This window comes from Ranitomeya variabilis, chromosome 1, assembly GCF_051348905.1.
Source record: "Ranitomeya variabilis isolate aRanVar5 chromosome 1, aRanVar5.hap1, whole genome shotgun sequence".
NCBI classification, from domain to species: Eukaryota; Metazoa; Chordata; class Amphibia; order Anura; family Dendrobatidae; genus Ranitomeya; species Ranitomeya variabilis.
In genome coordinates, this window is record NC_135232.1 from 546,557,629 (window position 1) to 546,574,246 (window position 16,618).

Consider the following 16,618-nt stretch of genomic DNA (forward strand, 5'->3'; position numbering starts at 1 on the left):
GGGGGTAAACCACTGTTTGGGCGCACGGCAGGGCTCGGAAGGGAAGGAGCGCCATTTGACTTTTTGAATGAAAAATTGGCTCCAATCTTTAGCGGACACCATGTCGCGTTTGGAGAGCCCCCGTGTGCCTAAACATTGGAGCTCCCCCACAAGTGACCACATTTTGGAAAGTAGACCCCCCAAGGAACTTATCTAGAAGCATAGTGAGCACTTTAAACCCCCAGGTGCTTCACAAATTGATCCGTAAAAATGAAAAAGTACTTTTTTTCACAAAAAAATTATTTTAGCCTCAATTTTTTCATTTTCACATGGGCAACAGGATAAAATGGATCCTAAATTTTGTTGGGCAATTTCTCCTGAGTACACCAATACCCCATATGTGGGGGTAAACCACTGTTTGGGCGCACGGCAGGGCTCGGAAGGGAAGGCACGCCATTTGGCTTTTTGAATGGAAAATTAGCTCCAATCATTAGCGGACACCATGTCGCGTTTGGAGAGCCCCTGTGTGCCTAAACATTGGAGCTCCCGCACAAGTGACCCCATTTTGGAAACTAGACCTCCCAAGGAACTAATCTAGATGTGTGGTGAGCACTTTGAACCCCCAAGTGCTTCACAGAAGTTTATAACGCAGAGCCATGAAAATAAAAAATAATTTTTCTTTTCTCAAAAATGATTTTTTAGCCCACAATTTTTTATTTTCCCAAGGGTAACAGGAGAAATTGGACCCCAAAAGTTGTTGTCCAGTTTCTCCTGAGTACGCTGATACCCCATATGTGGGGGTAAACCACTGTTTTGGCACACGTCGGGGTTCGGAAGGGAAGTAGTGACGTTTTGAAATGCAGACTTTGATGGAATGCACTGCGGGCGTCAGGTTGCGTTTGCAGAGCCCCTGATGTGCCTAAACAGTAGGAACTCCCCACAATTGACTCCATTTTGGAAACTAGACCCCCAAGGGAACTTATCTAGATGTGTAGTGAGCACTTTGAACCCCCAAGTGCTTCACAGAAGTTTATAACGCAGAGCCGTGAAAATAAAAAATGTGTTTCCTTTCCTCAAAAATATTTTTTTAGCCCAGAATTTTTTTATTTTTGCAAGAGTAACAGGAGAAATTGGACCCCAAAAGTTGTTGTCCAGTTTCTCCTGAGTACGCTGATACCCCATATGTGGGGGTAAACCACTGTTTTGGCACACGTCGGGGTTCGGAAGGGAAGTAGTGACGTTTTGAAATGCAGACTTTGATGGAATGCTCTGCGGGCGTCAGGTTACGTTTGCAGAGCCCCTGATATGCCTAAACAGTAGAAACCCCCCACAAGTGACCCCATTTTGGAAACTAGACCCCCCAAGGAACTTATCTAGATGTGTGGTGAGCACGTTCAACCCCCAAGTGCTTCACAGAAGTTTACAACGCAGAGCCGTGAAAATAAAAAATCATTTTTCTTTCCTCAAAAAAGATGTTTTAGCAAGCAATTTTTTATTTTCACAAGGGTAACAGGAGAATTTGGACCCCAATATTTGTTGCCCAGTTTGTTGTGAGTACGCTGATACCCCATATGTGGGGGTAAACCACTGTTTGGGCACACGTCAGGGCTCGGAAGGGAAGTAGTGACATTTGAAATGCAGACTTTGATGGAATGGTCTGCGGGCGTCACATTGCATTTGCAGAGCCCCTGATGTGCCTAAACAGTAGAAACACCCCACAAGTGACCCCATTTTGGAAACTAGACCCCAAAAGGAACTTATCTAGATGTGTGGTGAGCACTTTCAACCCCCAAGTGCTTCACAGAAGTTTATAACGCAGAGCCGTGAAAATAAAAAATAATTGTTCTTTCCTCAAAAATTATGTTTTAGCAAGTAATTTTTTATTTTTGCAAGGGTAACAGGAGAAATTGGACCCCAACAGTTGTTGCCCAGTTTGTCCTGAGTACGCTGGTACCCCAAATGTGGGGGTAAACCACTGTTTGGGCGCACGTCGGGGCTTGGAAGGGCGGGAGCACCATTTGACTTTTTGAACGCAAGATTGGCTGGAATCAATGGTGGCGCCATGTTGCGTTTGGAGACCCCTGATGTGCCTAAACAGTGGAAACCCCTCAATTCTAACTTCAACACTAACCCCAACACACCCCTAATCCTAATCCCAACTGTAGCCATAACCCTAATCACAACCCTAACCCCAACACACCCCTAACCACAACCCTAACCGCAACACACCCGTAACCCTAATTCCAACCCTAATCCTAACCCTAATCCCAACCGTAACCCTAATCCCAACCCTAACCACAACTGTAACCCCAACACACCCCTAACCCTATCCGTAACCCTAACCACAAGCTTAATCTTAACCCTATTTCAAACCCTAGCCCTAATTCCAACCCTAACCCTAAGGCTATGTGCCCACGTTGCGGATTCGTGTGAGATTTTTCCGCACGATTTTTGAAAAATCTGCAGGTAAAAGGCACTGCGTTTTACCTGCGGATTTACAGATTTCCAGTGTTTTTTTGTGCGGATTTCACCTGCGGATTCCTATTGAGGAACAGGTGTAAAACGCTGCGGAATCCGCACAAAGAATTGACATGCTGCGGAAAATACAACGCAGCGTTTCTGCACGGAATTTTCCGCACCATGGGCACAGCGGATTTGGTTTTCCTTAGGTGGTACTGTAAACCTGATGGAAAACTGCTTCGAATTCGCAGCGGCCAATCCGCTGCGGATCCGCGGCCGATCCGCTGCGGATCCGCGGCCGATCCGCTGCGGATCCGCGGCCGATCCGCTGCGGATCCGCGGCCGATCCGCGGCCGATCCGCTGCGGATCCGCGGCCGATCCGCTGCGGATCCGCGGCCGATCCGCTGCGGATCCGCGGCCGATCCGCTGCGGATCCGCGGCCAATCCGCTGCGGATCCGCGGCCGATCCGCTCTGTGTGCACATGCCATAACCCTACCCCTAACCCTACCCGTAACCCTAACCCTACCCCTAACCCTACCCCTAGTTCTAACCCTAACCCTAGTGGAAAAAGAAAAAAAAAATATTTTCTTTATTTTATTATTGTCCCTACCTATGGGGGTGATAAAGGGGGGGGGGGTTATTTATTATTTTTTTATTTTGATCGCTGTGATAGAACCTACCACAGCGATCAAAATGTACTTGTAATGAATCTGCCGGCCGGCAGATTCGGCGGGCGCACTGAGCATGCGCCCGCCATTTTGGAAGATGGCGGCGCCCAGCGAGGAGACGGACCGACACCGGAAGCCTCGGTAAGTATAAGGGGGGGGAGATCGGGGCACGGGGGGGGGGCGTCGGAGCACCGGGGGGTGACATAGGAGCAGGGGGGGAGCGGGCAGGAGGACGGGGGAGCGGAGCACAGGACGGAGGGGACCGGACCCCATAACGGAGCACTGGGGGGGCGATCGGTGGGGTGGGGGTGGGGGGGGCGTCACTTCAGATTTTCCAGCCATGGCCGATGGTATTGCAGCATCGGCCATGGCTGGATTGTAATATTTCACCAGTTTTTTAGGTGAAATATTACAAATCGCTCTGATTGGCAGTTTCACTTTCAACAGCCAATCAGAGCGATCGTAGCCACGGGGGGGGGGGGGGGGGGTGAAGCCACCCCCCCTGGGCTGAAGTACCACTCCCCCTCTCCCTGCAGATTGGGTAAAATAGGAGTTAACCCCTTCACCCGATCTGCAGGGACGTGATCATTCCATGACGCCACATAGGCGTCATGGGTCGGATTGGCACGGGTTTTCATGACGCCTACGTGGCGTCATGGGTCGGGAAGGGGTTAATGTGTGTCATGTATTGTAATGCGATGCACTTGTTATATACTGTGTGTAAGCTTAGGGACAGTATAGGTCCATAGGGGGATTAGAATAGAGGGGGCACATTAGAGATATTAGTTTAGGCAAAGGCAGCAAGGAGTTAAGTAGATGGGAAGGGCGCAGAGCAGCACAGAGCAGGGAGATATAGGACAGACACTTCTTGGTTCTGTCAGACACCAGGGTAGTCTGCCCAAGGGGCAGAACGCATACAGTGACACAGTTACAGGCTGTGGGGGATAAGTTGGCAGATGGTAGTAAGGGCCCCCCCGGCTGAAGAATAGTGCAGTCGGGCACCAGCTCAACAGGACCATCCCCAAAAATTCGGGGTCTACGACCAGGGAGGGAGCAGCCGAGATGAGTTCCCAGAACCTTTCCTTATTGGAACCGGACAAAGGGCTGACAAGGAGCTGGTGATGATGAAGGTACAGATGGGACAGGAACTGTCCAAAGATGCTGCCCGCATGGCAGAGGAAAGCGCAGACAGGACAGAGTCTGGCTAGAGGTATGGCCATAAACGCTGAGAGTACAGAGACAGAAATGACAGATACTAGAGTCTGCCCGTCTGGCAGAGGAAGGGAAAGTACAGGAAACATTGCCCTGTGTGAACTGTGCTGTTGATGTGAAGAATGCAGATAAGAAGATGTCTCTGTGTTTGAACTGTGCTGCCTGTGAAATAAATACGCTACTGTCTAGTAAAGTTAAGCTGTTGGAACAAGGCCTCATCTCTGAAGTGATATGCGGAGCTCATGAATGCGGGGTCAGCATGGCTGCCGCTGAGGGGAATCTAACAGAGCTTGAGAGTGTGCTGTGGTGCAGGTTGCACATGCAGCACAAGGGACATTATTCATCTTTTCATGTACAAGGTGTCGGGGCGCTCACTGACTGTTGCTTAAGGTACCGTCACACTCAGCGACGCTGCAGCGATATAGACAACGAGCCGATCGCTGCAGCGTCGCTGTTTAGGTCGCTGGGGAGCTGTCACACAGACAGCTGTCTCCAGCGACCAACGATCAGGGGAACGACTTCGGCATCGTTGAAACTGTCTTCAACGATGCCGAAGTCCCCCTGCAGCACCCGGGTAACCAGGGTAAACATCGGGTTACTAAGTGCAGGGCCGCGCTTAGTAACCCGATATTTACCCTGGTTACCAATGTAAAAGTAAAAAAAAAAAAACACTACATACTCACCTTCTGATGTCTGTCACGTCCCCCGGCGTCCGCGCTGCTGCTCAGAGCTTCCTTCACTGAATGTGTCAGGGCCGGCAGAGCACAGCGGTGACGTCACCGCTGTGCTCAGCTTTACGGCCGGCATTGACACATTCAGTGCAGGAAGCTCTGAGCAGCAGCGCGGACGCCGGGGGACGTGACAGACATCAGAAGGTGAGTATGTAGTGTTTTTTTTTTACTTTCACAATGGTAACCAGGGTAAATATCGGGTTACTAAGCGTGGCCCTGCGCTTAGTAACCCGATATTTACCCTGGTTACCATTGTAAAACATTGCTGGCATCGTTGCTTTTGCTGTCAAACACGACGATACACACCGACCTAACGACGAAATAAGGTGCTGGCCTTCTAGCTCCGACCAACGATATCACAGCGGGATCCAGATCGCTGCTGCGTGTCAAACATAACGATATCGCTATTCAGGATGCTGCAACGTCACGGATCGTTGTCGTTCTCGTTGGAAAGTTGTTCAGTGTGAAGGTACCTTTAGTGAAAGCAAAGCAAAAATAAACTTGGCACTCAAATTGATGAAAGATGAGGAAATTTCAGTTATTTTGCATCCAGACAAAAAACAGAAGAAATAACTGAACGTTTTCGGTCTCACATTGGACCTTCATCAGAGTCTCTTGCTGAATACTATTTAAGGAGGCAAGATTGAATGTGGCTAAATTAAATGTAGCACGTCCATAAATGGCGACTGCCATTAGAGTAGTGTAGTTGAGTACTGGATGCTGCGTGGGGAATCAGAATTCAGTTCAGCATGTCCATTATAGGTAATCACTATCGTTGTGACCAAGTGCTGGTTGCTGTATATGTAGATTAGATTATGGACACGCTACATTTAATTTAGCCACATTCAATCTTGCCTCCTTAAATAGCATTCAGCAAGATACTCTGATGAAGGTCCAATGTGAGACCGAAAACGTAAAGTAATTTCTTCTGTTTTTTGTCTGGATGCAAAATAAATGAAATTTCCTTATCGTTCATCAATTTGAGTGCCTAGTTTATTTTTGCTTAGATTACGGGTTGGATACCTTACTTGAGCACCATCCACAAGTCATTTTTGTTGAGTGCCTTGTTGTTTTCTACTTGTTGCTTAGTGAACTCGCCCACGACTACCACCCCCGTGCCACCTTGTTACAGTAACTCTTGTAATTTCCATTCTCAGATATGGGAAAGTCCCATTCAGTGTCAAACTCATCCTGAATTATTTCTTTTAGCTCAGTGTCTATGTTTAAGTCTAAAATTTCGGATTTCGATAAAAAAAAATTATAATACAAGACTTTCGCAAATTCTTCAAATTCTTTAGAAATTTCTCTCAAGGATGACGGTGGATTTGTCACTGAAAGAATAAACTGATTTTATAAATTTCAGTAGGCACCCCATTAATAATGAGACCATTTCTTATTCTTTCAGCAAATGGCTCCAGAATTAAAACAAAAGGGATAAGGGATTATGGAGAAGAGCCTTGTCTGGTGTCAAGAGAAGGAATAGGGGATTACGCAGGACAGCCTTGTCTGGTTACATGAGAAGGAATAGATGATTACGGAGGACAGTCTCGTCTGGTGCGGTCATGAAATATGACGTAAGCCTCATTGTGCCATGACTCATACAGAGCTCTGCTACATCTTTTAGGTTCGCTGGTCCAAACGCACAGCTGTATAGCCCCCTCAGTCTGCCTCTGTAATTCTAAACCACTCATTCCTCCTCCCTCCTGTGTAGCTGTGAAACTGGCTGAAAGCAGTTCTACTAGCCATGTGCTTCTTTATGTTAGAGAGGGTTATTCCAGATGAAATAACTCGACCCCAAGTTGTGATATAGGGGTGAAGCTGACATTTTTGGAATGTGCATTAATAGACCGACACACCAGTGCGTTTTCTAATTTCCTGTACCAGCAGAATTCGAGAAATGGATTACTGCTTAACCGAGGCACATACCCAAAACGTTCATTTCATGCTGAGAAACATGATAATTTTGTCAGCCATCTTCAGGCTTCTCCCCTGGAGTTATGGCTAATAGCAGTATATCATAACTTTTGGAAAGGGGAGTGGAGTCCATGGCGCAGCCCTTTCAGTGATGTCATGACCAGAAGGGTATAAGATAGCGGGATCTCATTTTGCACTAGTCTTTGCCCAGGGAGCTGGCCAAGAGAAGCTCTGCGATGCATTTTAATATCACCTCTCCCCCACGCCGCATGGTCAGCCATGATATGAGAGACCTGTAAGTGTTTTCTCACCTTTAATCCCTTTTATTTTGTAATTGCACATACTAGATTGTCTCATTTTGGTAATATCTTTTTATATACACTGTGTTCCAAATTATTATGCAAATAATATTTCCTCATATTTTCTCTAAATTACCTATCTGAATTGCAGTCATTGTTATTTTTCAGTCATCTACTATTCTAGTATAATTGCAATGTTTTGGAACAAACTGCCTATGAAAACAGTATCTTTAAAAAAAAAAATAAACACTCAAAATGCATGTTCCAAATTATTATGCACAGCAGAGTTTTCAACCTTTTTTTCTTATTATTTTGAACAAAAAAAATGTTCAATTGTGAAGTTATAAGCATTATCAGCTTATTACAAAATGAAATCAAACAGTTTTCAAGTGAAAACTTTATTCTAGGTGATGTTACATTTGCACATAGGACCCCTTGTTCGAAAGAAGCTTCTGAACTCTCTCGTCCATTGAATTTATCAGTTTTTGGATGGTTTCTGCTTCAATTGTTTTGAATGTGGACAGAATACCCTCCTAGAGCTGCTGCTTAGATATGAACTGCCTCCCGCCATCATAGACACTCCTTTTGATGATGCTCCAGAGGTTCTCAATGGGGTTGAGGTCAGGGGAAAATGGTGGCCACACCATACGTTTGTCCTCTTTTATGCCCATAGCAGCCAGAGATGCAGATGTGTTTTTTGCAGCATGAGACGGTGCATTATCATGCATGAAAATGATCTTGCTGCGGAAAGCACGGTTCTTCCTCTTGAACCATGGCAGGAAGTGTTGTTTTAGAAACCACATAGATTATGGAGTTCATCTTTACCCCTTCAGGGATCATAAAGGGGCCGACAATCTCTCTCCCCATGATTCCAGCCCAAAACATTACTCCACCTCCTCCTTGTTGGCGCCTTAGCCGTGTTTTCATGGGGTGTCCATCAACCAGCCATCCTCCACTCCATCCATCTGGACCATCGAGCGTTGCACGGCACTCATCGGTGAACAAAACAGTTTGGAAGTCAGTCTTCATGTATCGTTTGGCCCACTGGAGCCGTTTCTGCTTGTGTGCAGTGGATAGAGGTGGTCGACAGGATGGCTTACGCACAGCTGCAAACCTCTGAAGGACCCTGCATCTTGTTGTTCTGGGGACGTTGGAGGCACCAGCAGCTTCAAAAACTAGTCTGCTGCTATGACAAGGCATTTTTGCAGCTGCTCTTTTAACCTTACGCAATTGCCTGTTGGAAAGAGTCCTCAATTTTTCCATATCAGCACGCACACGTGTGTGCTGGGAATCAGCTACATACTTCTTGATTGTGCGATGATCACGATGAAGTGTCTTGGCAATGTTGATTGTAGTCATGCCTTGACCTAAATACTCCACAATTTGTTGCTTCTCAGCAGCCGACACATCCTTTTTCTTTCCCATTTTGGCAAAAAATGTAGGCTGCTTAATAATGTGGAACAGCCTTCTTAAGTAGTCTTGCCTTTATTTGGACACACCTGCCAAACTAATTTGCACAGTTATCTGCAATTGCTTTCAGTGATATAAAGAGCCCTGACACACATCACCATCAATGAGTTTAAATGACAAACAAAAAAATTCTAACCTTATCACTGCTAAACTCTTTGTGCATAATAATTTGGAACACAGTGTACTTTTGTAAACACTGCCTAATCTTTTTATAGTAAAAGTTATAATATTTACTAGTCTCGTCCTCCTTGCTCTAAAACGTACCTCCAGCGTCCTCTGAAGTAAATTTCGCTACTGATTGGATTGGCTCCTGACCCGCTATTAGTTATAAAAATAGAAGCTGGTGGCAGCAGATTGTAGGGAGCTTGTTGGGTAACGCTGGCAGTGACAGAACGGGGTTTATAAATGTATTGCTCAGCTGAGGCTGGGAATAATTATATAACCCTTACTGCAGTGTGCGCCCAATAGCCAGTACATAGCAGGCAGCCTTTCTGGCGACTGATTATCCTAGGTGCAGTTCCCTGAACGAGGGTAAGCAGGCGCCAGAGAGCTGCAAGTTTCAAACCGGAACTGGGAAGTGGGATATAAATAATTCCCAGCAGAACGAACTGGGGGCAACCAAACACGCCCGGTTCATGACAGGTGCCATGAGAAGGAATATAGGATTACGCAGGACAGCCTCGTCTGGTGACATAAGAAGGAATAGGGGATTACGGAGGACAGCCTGGTCTGGTGCCATGAGAAGGAATAGGGGATTACAGAGGACAGCCTGGTGTGGTGCCATGAGACGGAATAGGGGATTACGGAGGACAGCCTGGTCTGGTGCCATGAGAAGGAATAAGGGATTACGGAGGACAGCCTGGTCTGGTGCCTTGAGAAGGAATAGGGGATTACGGAGGACAGCCTGGTCTGGTGCCATGAGACGGAATAGGGGATTAAGGAGGACAACCTTGCCTGGTGCCATGAGAACGAATAGGGGATTACGGATGACAGCCTCGTCTGGTGCTATGAGAAGTAATAGAGGATAATGGAGGACAGCCTCGTCTGGTGCTATGAGAAGGAATAGGGGATTACGGAGGACAGCCTGGTCTGATGCCAATGAGAAGGAATTGGGAATTAAGGATTACAGCCTGGTCTGGTGTCATGAGAAGGAATAGGGGCCTATAGAGGACAGCCTGGTCTGATGCCAATGAGAAGGAATTGGGAATTAAGGATTACAGCCTGGTCTGGTGTCATGAGAAGGAATAGGGGATTACAGAGGACAGCCTGGTCTGGTGCCTTTAGAAATTTTAAAAGTATCTGATGTGTGTTGGAGACCACTCAAGCAGCTGGATTATTATATAGAGCCACAATTCCTTTCAATATTGGGCAGTTAAAAGTTTTTTTTGGAAAAAAAAACCATCATGGATTCTGTCAATGGCCTTTTCCGCATCCAATGACAGGAGCAGGGAAGGTACTTTGTCAGAATCAATAAGTTTAAAAGATTAATTAATCTACGGGTGGCATCTGAAGCTTGCCTGTTGGTTATGAAAGCCACATGATCCTGGTGGATCAAACTGGGGATTATTAAGGCTAGTTTCACACTAGCGTTTAGCCGGGCTGCGGACTTCCTCCGTGAAGCCCCGCCCACTGCCGTACCTCTTCATTCAGCTCCGCCTACGGCTGCATGAGCACCCTATCTTTAACATTGGGTACGCAGGCCATGCCGCTGTATTCGGATGCCTCCGCATGCGTTGTTTTGACGGTGCGGCATCTGCACAAAATTGCAACTCGTTGCGTTTGGCGCAGGTCGTCGCACCATCAAAACGACGCATGCGGAGGCATCCGCATACAGCGGCATGACCTGCATACCCAATGTTAAAGATAGGGTGCGCACGCAACATGCAGCCGTAGGCAAGGCTGAATGAAGAGGCGCGGCAGTGGGCGGAGCTTCACAGAGGAATTCCGCATCCCTCCGCAGCCCGGCTAAACGCTAGTGTGAAACTAGCCTAACTTTACTCAAATAGCAATGGCCTTTAGATTGTTAGATCAGAATTCAAGATGGACATCTGCCGATAGCTTTTGGTAGAGGATGGATCGCCTCTAAAAGGGTGGAATAATATTTGTTATTGAAACCCTCTGGTGATTTAACTTTTTCCAGATTCCTAATAATGTCACTAATTTCTTCTATGGAGAACGGTTTGTTGAGATAGTCAGTTTGGTCTAAAAAGTAAATTTGCGCAGATGATTTTCCTGACATCTTCAGGTCAAACAGTTGACAACACAGCAAAGGATCTCATTGTGAAAACTTGTCAGTCAGGAGAAACTACAAAGACATTTCACTGGCATCAGGTCGATCATGGACACTGTGAAGACGTCATCAAGATGAGACCTAAATGTAGCACAATACTGACATTACCGAGAACAGGATCCCTCAAACATTGGTGAAAAGACAAAATGCTGCCATAAATTCACAGGGGACTACAATAAAGTAGTCGTGGAGATTTATGCAACCACATTAGTTTACATCTTTTCCGCCCAAAATATTTTCCATTTGTGTCTCAATTGATTTGTACAAATTATGGCCAACATTAAAGTGGAAAAAAATCCTGAAATATTTACACAGGGGCATGTAGACTTTTTATATCCCCCTATATCAGGACAGGAGTGATGTCACGCGGCAGTGGTCAGTTCTCAACTGCCTCCATCCAGCGCTCGCACCACCACCACTATTATCTTTGGACTTGGGGTCATTGTTCTGGGAAGGCCCCTCACCTCTTGATCTGTTTTTTGACAAGTCCCCACTTGGCAGGGGAGTCTTCGACCCCGGCGAACGCTGACAGGGTGGCTGACGAAACTGGGCGGCTCCCAGGACAACGTTCCGCAATTTAGCCCAGCGCAGCCGGCCGCTCTGGCTGCTTGACGGCCATTTACTCTCCAGCACAGCCTGCGGAGGACACAGAGCGGTGAGTAAATAGGTCGGAGTACTCCTCCAAATCACACTGACCCCCACAATCATACTAGGGTCTCCTAACCAGCACATCACATGGTTCCCACACCACATAGGGGTCCCCCCACATCACGGTGCCCCCCACAATCACACTGGGTTTTCCCAACCACCACATCACGATGCTCTCTTCAATCACACTGGGGTTCCCCAACCACATCATGCTGCTCACCCACCACATCGGGGTCACCACCACCTCACGCTGCTCCAGTACCACAACAGGCTGCTCACCCAACACATCGGGGTCACCACCACAAAACGCTGCTCCAGTACCACATCAGGATCACGACCATATCACGCTGCTCACCCACATTGGGGTCGCCGCCCTATCATGCTGCTCACCCACCACATCAGGGTCACCACCATATCATGCTGCTTTACCCACATTGGAGCACCACCCTATCATGCTGCTCATTCACCACATCAGACTGCTCCATTACCATATCGGGCTCACCACCGCATCACGCTGCTCCAGTACCACATCAGGGTCACCACCATATCATGGTCACCACCATATCATGCTGCTCACCACCACATCACGCTGCTCCAGTAACACATCAAGGTCACCACCATATAATAATAATAATAATAAATTTATATAGCGCCAACATATTCCGAAGCGCTTTACAAATTATAGAGGGGACTTGTACAGACAATAGACATTACAGCATAACAGAAATCACAGTTCAAAATAGATACCAAGAGGAATGAGGGCCCTGCTCGCAAGCTTACAAACTATGTGGAAAAGGGGAGACACGAGAGGTGGATGGTAACAATTGCTTTATTTGGACCAGCCAAGGTGTAAGAATCGGGTGTTCATGTAAAGCTGCACGAACCAGTTCACCGCCTAAGTATGTAGCAATACAGACACAAAGGGCTATTAACTGTATAAAAAGTGTATGAGAACATGATGCGAGGAACAGGATTATGGTTTAAGGTTTTTTTGGGTTTTTTTTTTTTGAATGGGCCACACAGGGATAGTTAGATTAATGCATTGAGGCGGTAGGCCAATCTGACCAAATGAGTTTTTAGGGCACACTTAAAACTGTGGGGATTGGGGATTAATCGTATTAACCTGGGTAGTGCATTCCAAAGAATCGGCGCGGCACGCGTAAAGTCTTGGAGACGGGAGTGGGAGGTTCTGATTATTGAGGATGCTAACCTGAGGTCATTAGCGGACCGGAGGGCACGGGTAGGGTGGTAGACTGAGACCAGAGAGGAGATGTAGGGTGGTGCTGAGCCATGGAGTGCTTTGTGGATGAGGGTAGTAGTTTTGTACTGGATTCTGGAGTGGATGGGTAGCCAGTGTAATGACTGGCACAAGGTAGAGGCATCGGTGTAACGGTTGGTGAGGAATATGATCCTGGCAGCAGCATTCAGGACAGATTGGAGCGGGAGAGTTTGGTAAGAGGGAGGACGATTAGTAGAGAGTTACAATAGTCCAGACGAAAATGAATAAGTGAAACACAGTTTTTGCAGAGTCGAAAGTAAGAAAAGGGCAAATTCTAGAAATGTCTTTGAGATGCAGATAAGAAGAGCGAGCCAGTGATCGGATGTGGGGGGTGAATGAAAGCTCGGAATCAAGTATGACTCCAAGGCAGAGGGCATGTTGCTTTGGAGTAATGGTGGAACCGCACACGGAGATGGCAATGTCAGGCAAAGGTAGGTTAGTAGAGGGAGAAAACACAAGGAGTTCAGTTTTTGACAGGTTCAGTTTCAGATAGAGGGAGGACATGATGTTAGAGACAGCGGTAAGACAATCACTGGTGTTTTCTAAAAAGGTCGGCATGATATCAGGAGAAGAAGTGTATAATTGGGTGTCGTCAGCATAGAGATGGTACTGGAAACCAAATCTACTGATTGTTTGTCCAATAGGGGCGGTATACAAAGAGAAGAGGAGGGGGCCTAGGACTGATCATTGTGGAACCCCTACAGTAAGGGGAAGGCGAAAGGAGGAGGAACCAGCAAAAGATACAGTGAAAGAGCAGTCAGAGAGATAGGAGGAGAACGAGGAGAGAACGGTGTCCTTGAGGCCGATGGAGCGGAGCACAGTGAGGAGGAGCTGATGATCCACAGTGTCGAATGCTGCGGAGAGATCCAAGAGAATTAGCATGGAGTAGTGACCATTAGATTTAGCTGTTAGTAGGTCATTAGAGACTTTAGTGAGGGCAGTTTCAGTAGAGTGTAAAGAGTGTAAACCAGATTGAAGAGGGTCAAGAAGAGTGTTATCTGAGAGATAGCGGGTAAGACGGGAGTGGACCAGGCGTTCGAGGAGTTTAGAGATGAAGGGAAGATTAGAGACAGGTCTATAATTAGCCACACAGTTTTGGTCGAGGGATGGTTTTTTAACCCCTTTACCCCCAAGGGTGGTTTGCATGTTAATGACCAGGCCAATTTTGACCACTGTCCCTTTATGAGGTTATAACTCTGGAACGCTTCAACGGATCCCAGGGATTCTGACACTGTTTTCTCGTGACATATTGTACTTCATGATGAGAGTAAAATTTATTTGATATTACCTGCGTTTATTTTTGAAAAAAACGGAAATTTGGCGAAAATTTTGAAAATTTAGCAATTTTCCAACTTTGAATTTTTATGCAATTAAATCACAGAGATATGTCACACAAAATACTTAAGTAACATTTCCCAAATGTCTACTTTACATCAGCACAATTTTGGAACCAACATTTTTTTTTTTGTTAAGGAGTTATAAGGGTTAAAAGTTGACCAGCAATTTCTCATTTTTACAACATCATTTTTTTTTAGGGACCACATCTCATTTGAAGTCCTTTTGAGGGGTCTATATGATAGAAAATAACCAAGTGTGACACCATTCTAAAAACTGCACCCCTCAAGGTGCTCAAAACCACATTCAAGAAGTTTATTAACCCTTCAGGTGTTTCACAGGAATTTTTGGAATGTTTAAATAAAAATGAACATTTAACTTTTTTTCACAAAAGATTTACTTCAGCTCCAATTTGTTTTATTTTACCAAGGGTAACAAGAGAAAATGGACCCCAAAAGTTGTTGTACAATTTGTCCTGAGTACGCTGATACCCCATATGTGGGGGTAAGGGGGTAAACCACTGTTTGGACGCATGGCAGAGCTCGGAAGGGAAGGAGCGCCATTTGACTTTTCAATGCAAAATTGACTGGAATGGAGATGGGACGCCATGTTGCGTTTGGAGAGCCACTGATGTGCCTAAACATTTAAACCCCCCACAAGTAGCGGGGAAAGTAGACCCCCTAAGGAACTCATCTAGATGTGTTGTGAGAGCTTTGAATCACCAAGTGTTTCACTACAGTTTATAACGCAGAGACGTGAAAATAAAAAATATTTTTTTTCCCACAAAAATTATTTTTTAGCCCCCAGTTTTGTATTTTCCCAAGGGTAACAGGAGAAATTGGACCCCAAAAATTGTTGTCCAATGTGTCCTGAGTACGCCGATACCCCATATGTTGGGGTAAACCCCTGTTTGGGCGCATGGGAGAGCTCGGAAGGGAAGGAGCACGGTTTTACTTTTTCAACGCAGAATTGGCTGGAATTGAGATCGGACGCCATGTCGCGTTTGGAGAGCCCCTAATGTGCCTAAACAGTGGAAACCCCCCAATTTTAACTGAAACCCTAATCCAAAACACACCCCTAACCCTAATCCCAACGGAAACCCTAACCACACCCCTAACCCTAATCCCAACCGTAAATGTAATCCTAACCCTAACTTTAGCCCCAACCCTAACTGTAGCCTTAACCCTAGCCCCAACCCTAATGGGAAAATGGAAATAAATACATTTTTTTAATTTTTTAACTTTTCCCTAACTAAGGGGTGATGAAGGGGGGTTTAATTTACTTTTATAGCGGGTTTTTTAGCAGATTTTTATGATTGGCAGCCGTCACACACTAAAAGATGCTTTTTATTGCAAAAAAATGTTTTTGCGTTACCACATTTTGAGAGCTATAATTTTTCCATATTTTGGTCCACATGTGAGTCATGTGAGGTCTTTTTTTTTGCGGGACGACTTGACGTTTTTATTGGTAACATTTTTGGGCACGTGACATTTTTTGATCGCTTTTTATTCCGATTTTTGTGAGGCAGAATGACCAAAAACCAGCTATTCATGAATTTCTTTTGGGGGGGGAAGGGGGGGGGGAGGCGTTTATACCGTTCCGCGTTTGGTAAAATGGATGAAGCAGTTTTATTCTTCGGGTCAGTATGATTACAGCGATACCTCATTTATATCATTTTTTTATGTTTTGGCGCTTTTATATGATAAAAACTATTTTATAGAAAAAATAATTATTTTTGCATTGCTTTATTCTGAGGACTATAACTTTATTTTTTCGCTGATGATGCTGTATGGTGGCTCGTTTTTTGCGAGACAAGATGATGTTTTCAGTGGTACCATGGATATTTATATCCGTCTTTTTGATCGCATGTTATTCCACTTTTTGTTTGGCGGTATGATAAAGCGTTGTTTTTTGCCTCGTTTTTTTACGGTGTTCACTGAAGGGGTTAACTAGTGGGACAGTTTTATAGGTCGGGTCGTTACGGATGCGGCGATACTAAATATGTGCACTTTTATTATTTTTTTTTTATTTAGATAAAGAAATGTATTTATGGGAACAATATATTTATTTATTTTTTCAGGATTTATTTTTTTATTTTTTTTTTACACATGTGAATATTATTTTTTTTCTTTACACTATAACATTGCCCCAGGGGGGGGGGGGGCATCATGTTATAGTGTTAGATCGCTGATCTGACACTTTGCTGTGCACTGTGTCAGATCAGCAATCTGACGTGCACTCCTGCAGGCTTACCAGCGCTTATCGCATTGCTCCGAGGGTCTCAGGGAAGCACGCAGAGAGCCCCCTCCCTGAGCGATGCTTCCCTATACC

General features: G+C 45.7%; 1 protein-coding gene across 2 annotated transcripts in view; it reads right to left on the reverse strand.

Moving 5' to 3' along the window:
• Positions 1-16,618, reverse strand: part of DENND4B (DENN domain containing 4B) — a 69,447-nt gene that overhangs the window by 9,317 nt on the left and 43,512 nt on the right. For both annotated transcript variants that reach the window (XM_077255113.1, XM_077255120.1), the window contains exon 18: positions 11,490-11,661. In XM_077255113.1, the coding sequence (XP_077111228.1) occupies positions 11,490-11,661 (172 nt within the window). The remainder of the gene's footprint in view (positions 1-11,489; positions 11,662-16,618) is intronic.